Genomic DNA, 8,890 nt, shown 5'->3' with positions numbered 1-8,890 from the left:
AGTAATTTAGTTATTATTACTAATTAAGTTATTAATATTAAATTAGTAACAGTATTGTAATAACTCACTCAACTAATATTAAAATTAACGACATCATTATTTAATAAATACTATCAAATATCAAACAATCATTGTAACTATTAACAAATATACGAGAGAGATATACCATTACTAATATAATATACCTACATATACCGAAATGAAGTAGGAAATTTCTTAAAATATTTCAACTGAATACTAATATTCAATTATTACAAACACATTAATTCCAGTAATAATCTGAATTATTATTAGGTACCTGCAAGGCTCTATGGTAAAATTGTGCATTTAGTAAAATAATTTCAATTTATTGACGACACACTCGGGCTAGCCGAATGATGTCCTGTGCAGCAAAACCTATTAAGGACTTAGCACACAAATAACAAACCAATGGGATAATTTCATATGCTCTTTGATTGTTTAGTCCTGCTTTTGTATTCCAAATAGTGAATTATTAATTTTGCTGTTGTGCATGTTAATATTGACACAAACTTAAACTATTAAGTAAAGTTTATAAATGCCAAGGGTTCAATTTGTAATAATTCCAATAAATTTAGAATAATGTTTTAAACATTACACTGTACATTTAGTATTTCCGTAGAGAAACAGAAAATATGATTTCAACCAAAATTTAATGTTTCATTTAAAATGGAAATTGTGAATAGAATTATGAGAAAAGTAAGAAATTATTGAATTTCAAATTTTAAAATAATACCAAAAAAATTAAAACTGAAGAGGGAATTCTCTATAAATTAACATATTTTAAAATTTGGTTCATAATGAAGTTATTTCGAAAGTTTACTAACAACTACAACGTCTCAACATAAGATAAATAAATCTTTGAGGTAAACCTACAAGAGTTTTTATGGCATTCTAATTTATTATGTGTTGCTGAAATGATCAATTTTTAGCAAAACTGACTGCACGAAATGTCAATAAGTTGCCAAAATCTATAAAAGTATAGCCCAAGGAAAAGAGTTTTCTTATTTAAAATTGCATGCAGGCAATTTGTATTTATAATTAATTTTTTTTAAGTTTTTAACCATGTGAATAACACCAAAGCCCCAAGGCAAAAATACATGATGTTTGCAATAAACATAAAAAACTCTAATAAAAAAATAAAACAATCTGCACAAAACAAATTTAAAAAGTATTAAAAATGAATAGAATAAAAAATGTTAAATTCAATTATACATATAAAAAAAAAAACAAAAGGTAAAATGTATAAAAGGTAAATTAAATTATAAAATCTTTATTTATCTTTATTAACTGACTATAAAAACGATATGTTAAAATATCTACTTAGAATAATATTTACCACCATTAAAATATATAAATATTTATATACATAAATATCTATACATATAATATATTTGTGTGTAATAAAATAAAAAATAAATGAAATGCAATATATATATAAAAAATAATGAAATACATATATAAAAAATAAAAAATATATATAAAATTATAAAATATATACATTATTATTTAAGTAATAGACTATTGAAGCACTCCGAGCTAAAAGATCTATTGTGCGCCTAAAGGCCCAACTAGGACAGTTTTAGAGTATTTATAAATCTTGTAATTGCTGTGGGCTTAATTTTACCTATTTGACTTGGGACTAATATCCCGCTTCCAAGGTAATGGAGTCTACGTCTTGCAACCGCTGGGCAGTTGCATAGAACATGTTCTGATGTTTCTTTCTCCTCATGACAGAGTCGACAGGAGTCACTTTCTACCACACCTATAATCTTCATGTGGTAATTAAGTCTACAGTGTCCTGTAAGAAGTTTAGTGTAGATTTTAATATCGTTTCTGCTAAGGCCAAGGATAGCATCAACTTTGATGTGATCAGGATCAATAATCTTTTTAACTGTCGCATGCCTGTTTGGGCTCTCCAGTGTTCAAGTAAAATATATACATAAAATAATGAAATATATATATATATATAAAATAACATAATATATATCGGATGTTTTTGATATCATTATAAAATACTGAAATATATATATAAAATAACGAAATATATATATAATAAATAATGAAAATAATAATATAATAATATAATATATAATAATATAAAATAATTAAATATATATTTAAAAAAAATTAAATATATATTATATTTTTTTAGCTGCATGAGAACTATCGATATTGATATCGATAACTATAGTTTACATACTATAGTCAAACTGAATTCATGAATTAGTTAATGCGAGAACAACGCTTCCAGATTGTGGAAATTAACTTTAAATATGTTCGTGAAATTCATACACCACTTCATCCAGTTAATGGTCAAACATAATGGCAACGTAAATAAGCAAAATTGTCGTATTTGTCGAAACGAATATATCCTCACCCCTTAAGGAATCACAATTACATGCATTAAAATTGACTGTTTGGGGGCGGTTTATACGCTGGCGGCATCATCGGGCCTTATTTCCTTCGAAATGAGGAAGGAAACTAATTGTTTCTATAATTTCAATTTCTACTTTAGGAAGGCTTTAATTAAAATAACCACTCAAAAATTCGGTGAAATAATTAAATACCAATATTTAAGCAACCTACGAAAAATGCATGAAATGTACATGTATGGGATAGTTCCATTACACTCAATGGGTCTTACTTTGAATGTAATAAGATAAATTTAATTAATTGATAATTATTTTGTCATTTGACAATTTTAGCTATTTGTTATACGAAACATATATTGTCTTTGCAATACAATAATCTATTAATGAACCACTCTAGATATTTGTTGCGTTTTTTATTAGCAAGTCCCAACTTTAGTTGACAGAAATAGTTAAACTGTATTGTTTTAATAGACTTTTAGTATATAGAAAATTCTAAAAATGTATTATGGTGCATAAATACATAACATACAGGGTGTTTCTTACTAATGTGCTTTAACTTTAGAAAATGATTCCTTGATCTAAGTAATAAAAATCATATAGGAGGAGAAAGTCCTTTTTCAATTAGAAGATATCAATTTTTGTATATTGAAAATAGATTCCTACTCCTATACGATTTCTTGAACTAAGAAATCACATTACAAACACACGTTGATGCAAAACAATTATGACCTTTAAGTTAAAGATATTTGAGTGAGACTAGGTTTCGAAACAATAGAATATGTTTTGTATTTGTTAATCACTTTTTTTTTATGAAAATCTTTTGCAATCCCTTGAAAAATGTTATGGCAACTTAAGTCTGTCATTTGCTCAATTTAAACGTGGGCCTACAGAAAGCCATGGTATTAAGTTCTAGACGTCCAGAAAAGTTCAAATAAATAAACGAAATCATTTAGAATGGCCACAAAGTTGAGAAACTAGATCTATGTATTTATATTTATTTTAACTAATTCCTTATATTTTAAGATTTATTTCATTATTTTTAAAATATAATGAAATCTATTGTATTTCTACTATACATTTTGTTTTTATTTCTTAAATGAAGAAAACAAAATAACACCCCGTATATTCATATGTAAAATATTTGATATATGCTAGACAGTAACTTATTTTAACGACAAATTAAAAAAAAAAGAAATAAAACTATATTTAAATTTTTCATTTCAATAGAACTTTTAATCATAACAGATTATTTATAACAAGTCATCTTAAGTGTAAATATGTTATGTCTACAAAATTAAGTTAATTTTATGAGTCATGTCAAATCCTTAATACGCAGACAGTGTCGAATGTCTTTATAATCATTAAAAATGATTTCATATAAAAACAAATAAAAAATAAATATAAACATAAAACATAATAAAAATCATAAAAAATTATATATTGACCGTAAAAGGTGAGTAAATCACGCGATTAAACACATGATTGAGTAGATGTTTTTGTTTTTTTGACTCTGGCAACGCTTGGAGATTATGCATTTCATATTTTATAGACAAAGAACTATTTTTCTGACAATAAAAAAATAATGAAAATATGTCTTTGTATTCGGTAATCATGGAAAGAAAAAAAATTAAAACAAAAAAAAAGTTCAAAAAAAAATTAAAAACAAAATTTAAAAAAAAATTTTAGATACAATAAAAAATTAATATAAGCTGTGCTTAAATTAAGAAAGATTTACTACTATGATTGAAATCATAAAATAATAGAAAAAGAAAAAAATAAAAAATAGCTTTGTTATTATAATATTATACTGTGTCTCGATATAGGTAACACCTATCCAGTATATTGATTATAAAAACCTGATATATGTGAAATTAATTGGATTTACTGTTTAAAAAAGTAAAAGTACATAGGTAAATATATACCTACAAAAGTGTAAGTAAATGTGGATTTTAGTGGAAGTGAATGTCAGTAAGTAAAGACAGATTTTATCCCTGAAGCCTTGCATATAAAATTAATTTTACAAACTCAAATATAAAAAAATCCATACCATCGCATCGCACCTTCCTCTTCTATTTATATGAACCAAATTATTAAATGAGTTAAAAATGTTCAGTTTAAATTAATTAAAAATTCAAACTCTTACAATTTCTTTACTTCACTGACGTGTTGATTTAACTTTTTAAAACTTTTAGCTATAATTAAATTTTTTACATTTTTGCTGTTTAGCTTCTAGGTATGTTGGGGTATTTTAAAAGGATTAAAAAACAATATTAAATTACGAAATTCTTTCATTATAAAAAAATTTATTCTAACCTGATTATCTTCTTAAAAAAATCAATAAATAACTTTCGCAAATATAGATATATACTATATGTATGACTATTTTAGAAATGCAGGAACATATCATAACCTACCTAAGAAATTAAATAACTTTTTTGGTTAGTTAATAAATTTAAAGTATCTAATAATACGTAATAAAAACTATAATTTAAAAAAATTAAATTTAATAAACAAGCACTGATATACATTTTTTAGTTACGGTAGTAAAATACACAACCAAAACCTCCATATGTCACTAGTATTATGAGTTTATCCATGAAAGTATTTCTATCGGAAAAACTAACTAATATATAGAGAGGGTGCCAATTGCAGCAACCATTATTTGATATATAGTGATATTTAATTATACATGGGTTATAAGATGACCAACGCAAATACTAATTTGGTGATTATAAAGAGAATGATAAAGCCAGAAAATATTAAATAACAAATCGATTAATATTTTACAAAGAGATATTCACAATAAGTCCTGAATAATATATGAATCAAAATTTGAGTCTTCGAAATGTTAGTAGGTGTATTTTCTGAGTTAACTAACAGTTGGCACCACCGAAAACTAAGCTCCGCATAAATTTTATAGATACGTCATTTTGTTTGTCTCCACCAAAGACTAATTAAAATTTAGTCGAAAGTCATCGTTGACTGGTACACTCATGGTTGATTGATTCATTGGTTGATTTAACCAGATTTTAACTAAACATCAGGTCAAAATATTCTTACTCGATACATCATGTTGGTATAACCATACCACATGTTAGTGTTCATATCTTCTTTACCACATAAGCTAAAACTTTTCTAATAAAATGATCAGATCAATTTAAATTTTATGTGGTCAGAGCATATATTTCTAAATCCATCGATTAGACAACATAAGAAATGGTTTCGATAGTTTTAACGTGTTAATTTCCATATAAAAGATTTAAAAAGAAAAATCGTAGTCATTTCTAAAATGCTGCTTGCGAAAAATGGTTTCTAAAAATGGACAGAAAAAGGATTTATTTTCAAAACCTAAAGTGGAAAAAAAGTGGCTTTTACTGGCGAAGCCGATTCTTCAACACCAAAGCCAAATCGCTTCAGCAAGAGGACCATGCCTTATACCTAGTGCGACCAAAATGGTATAGTGTACTATTAAATCATAAATCCCAGCGAAACCCTTAATACACTACGTTCTCTTTAACAAATGATTAATTCATATCATGCATTGTTCAAAAGTCGACCGGTATATGTCAAAAGACATAGCAAATTGATTTTGTTACATGACAATGCGCCGAATTACACAGTAAAACCAGTGAAACACCACTTGAAATCACTTAGATGGGACATCCGACTAACAACTCTTCGTATCAATGAGGAACGCACTCGCAGATCAAAACTAGTGAAACACCCCTTGAAATCACTTTGATCGGATATTCCTTTACACCCACCGTACTTCTCAGACTTAGCGGCATCCAACTATCAACTCTTCGTATCAATGAGGCAGCTTTTCAGCAATTTCGCGAAAGTTAGATAATTGGCTTAAGGAATAGTTTGCCGCAGAATACAAGCAGCTTTTCTGGCATGGTATTCATAAACTTCCTAAAAGATGATTGATATGAATAGAGACGATGGCTAATAATTTCATTAAAAATATATTTATATCCCTTGAAAATTATGTGTTTTCTTCACCAACACAAATCGGAAAAACTTATATATTCACCTGGTATTAACTTTTATTTGATTAATATATTTGTGCTATATTTAATCACTGAATTAAAACTGGATTAAAACAATCCAAATCAGTTATGGGTTCCTATAACAATAATAGATACCAGGATTGTATGAACCTATCAAAAGAAAAACTTAGAATCATCACAGGAATCCTAACAGGGCAATGTAGACGAAAACACCACTTTACAAAACTGGGTATGTTTACGGATGCAAACTGTAGATTCTGTGAAGAGAATGATGAGTCGGCCACACATGTACTGTTAGAATGCTCTGCGCTAATGCACATACGAAATAGGCCCATAGGAATGTATATTTTTACGGAAGAGACAATAAAACTCTGTGAAGTAGGTTCCATACTACTTTTTTTGACGCAATAGGACTTAAAGACCTACTCTAAACTCAGAAGGGGGCACAATAGACCCGATGGTCGTAGTGCCATATCTCCTAACGATAATAATAATAATAACAATTGAAATAACATTTCAATTGTTGTAATCCCAATATGATTATCACAGAATTTAATTAGCTATTCGAAGGGATTGCTAAGACATTTTAACATTTAACGCTTGACATTAGCTCTCATTAAGTGTGCCTTTCAAATCCAATAAAGCAACAATATTTTTAGTAAAACTCACCCATAACTTTTGTAATTATTCTAAAATTCGTACTTCGCGTTGCAAGAGATAAAGATAAATTAAAACAAAAAGTATGCATTGAATGAAGTTAGACAGAAATAAATTTAACTGACTTTTGGTGATTTAATCACAAATCAACAACAACAGCAACAATGGACCAAACAATAAAAATCACAAATCATATAACCACAGGTTGAAGTATTCAGTCAGGTTTGCATAACCAACCGCTTGAAAGCGAACAACCTTTTGCATTGCGAATGCGAATGCGATTGCATTTTAAAACTCGTTGCGGCTAAAAACCGTTTTAAAGTTTTTCTTATTGTTGCCGCTGCCGCTGCAGTTGCTGTGGCTTTGGCTGTGGCTGTGGCTGTGGCTGTAGCTATGGCCATTGAGTGCTGCAAGTGGCAGGATTTTATCGCTCATGTGTTGATGTTGCTACCAGTCTTGCTGCTGCGTTGCGGTGATTGCAACTCTGTGCATTTATAAGCATTTTTTATACATTATTTTCGCACATTTCCGTCATAACGCAAACTCACTTTTTAATCTCGTTTTCTTCTTTTTTTCTTTGTGGATGCATCGTTACAGACTGTGATGAGGTGGAGTTGTGGGCGTTTATGTTGATTGCGAAAATTGATTGAATAAGGCTCCATTATAATGCAACTTCTTCAATAAATGCATAATTGACATGCATTTAAAATTCATTAAAATTATGCCAGCAACACACATAAGAATATTTTTTCCCTTTTATTTAATAGTTTTTTTTTTTTATTAATACTATTTTTTAATTGTTGCTTTAATTGAGAAGTGTGTGGGCTTTTCGAATGATTTCATTATGAAGGTTAATAAGGAAGCATTTCCATTAATTATGTAAGGACAAATGTATTAATGGAAATAAAATCAATTTTATAAAATTCTCAATATAAAACAATATCATGTATTGTAGAAAATAAAATATTGTCAGATTGTTTTTCTGTCGTTATAAGTGTAAACTCAGAACTGACAAATATCACATACCTTAATGTGAAATATTGACATGTGACACTTCAGTTGGCATGCAATTTTAATTATGGATTATAATACAATAACAAGGCGTTATCGATATGGAAATACGAGTATGTATGAAAATCAGTATGTTATGAAAGCATTCAATACATTTCGAAATTCAGATATTTTTCGAAACCAATAATTTTCTATGACGTAGTGCACTTTACATTGTGGAACGAAGTCAAGTTTTACGTCCAAAAGTTATTCTAGTTGTGTATTGTCGCTTATTTCTTCCAATGTTAATAGATAAGAGTTGTGCCTTCTGAAAACCACGCTGTTCAAGCATTAAATAACTTAGAATTCTAGTTCTTTTTAACTCTGACATTTGGACAGTAGCTTATACGCGGTATAGCAATAGTCTTTGGTGAGGTTTGGTGCACAAGGCTGTCACTTAAACCTAACCTAACTTTCCAATATGTATCTATAAGTTTGGTATTTCGTTAAGATTACAATAACATAATGAGTCGAAGAGAAGAGAGTCGGGAGCAATTCAAAGAAAAGTTCAACATTTGCAATATGTGGATATACGCAGTGATTTTAGGTCTACAGGTGTCATTGACCACAAGGCTGTCAGTTAAACCTAAATTAATATTTCAATATGGATCTAAAAATCTGGTATTTTGTTAAGGTTACAACAATATAAGAAGAGAATTCGGGAGCATTTTAAGGAAAATTTTATAATATACAGAGTGTGAATGTTAAGTGTTTTATGTGAACTGACTTTACTGTGAAAAAATACAATACTTATCAATGCAAATCATTATAAATATT

At 28.1% G+C, this 8,890-nt stretch overlaps 1 protein-coding gene across 1 annotated transcript in view; it reads left to right on the top strand.

The window, feature by feature from the left end:
- Positions 1-5,698: 5,698 nt before the first annotated feature.
- Positions 5,699-8,890, top strand: part of LOC119666769 (NPC intracellular cholesterol transporter 1 homolog 1b-like) — an 11,446-nt gene continuing 8,254 nt past the window's right edge. Inside the window, exons 1-2 of the mRNA XM_038076051.1 lie at positions 5,699-5,848; positions 7,268-7,535. Of these exons, the coding sequence (XP_037931979.1) occupies positions 5,699-5,848; positions 7,268-7,535 (418 nt within the window). The remainder of the gene's footprint in view (positions 5,849-7,267; positions 7,536-8,890) is intronic.

The sequence above is a fragment of the Teleopsis dalmanni genome, chromosome 1, assembly GCF_002237135.1.
Source record: "Teleopsis dalmanni isolate 2A chromosome 1, ASM223713v2, whole genome shotgun sequence".
NCBI classification, from domain to species: Eukaryota; Metazoa; Arthropoda; class Insecta; order Diptera; family Diopsidae; genus Teleopsis; species Teleopsis dalmanni.
This window is presented reverse-complemented; position numbering and strand designations above follow the sequence as displayed.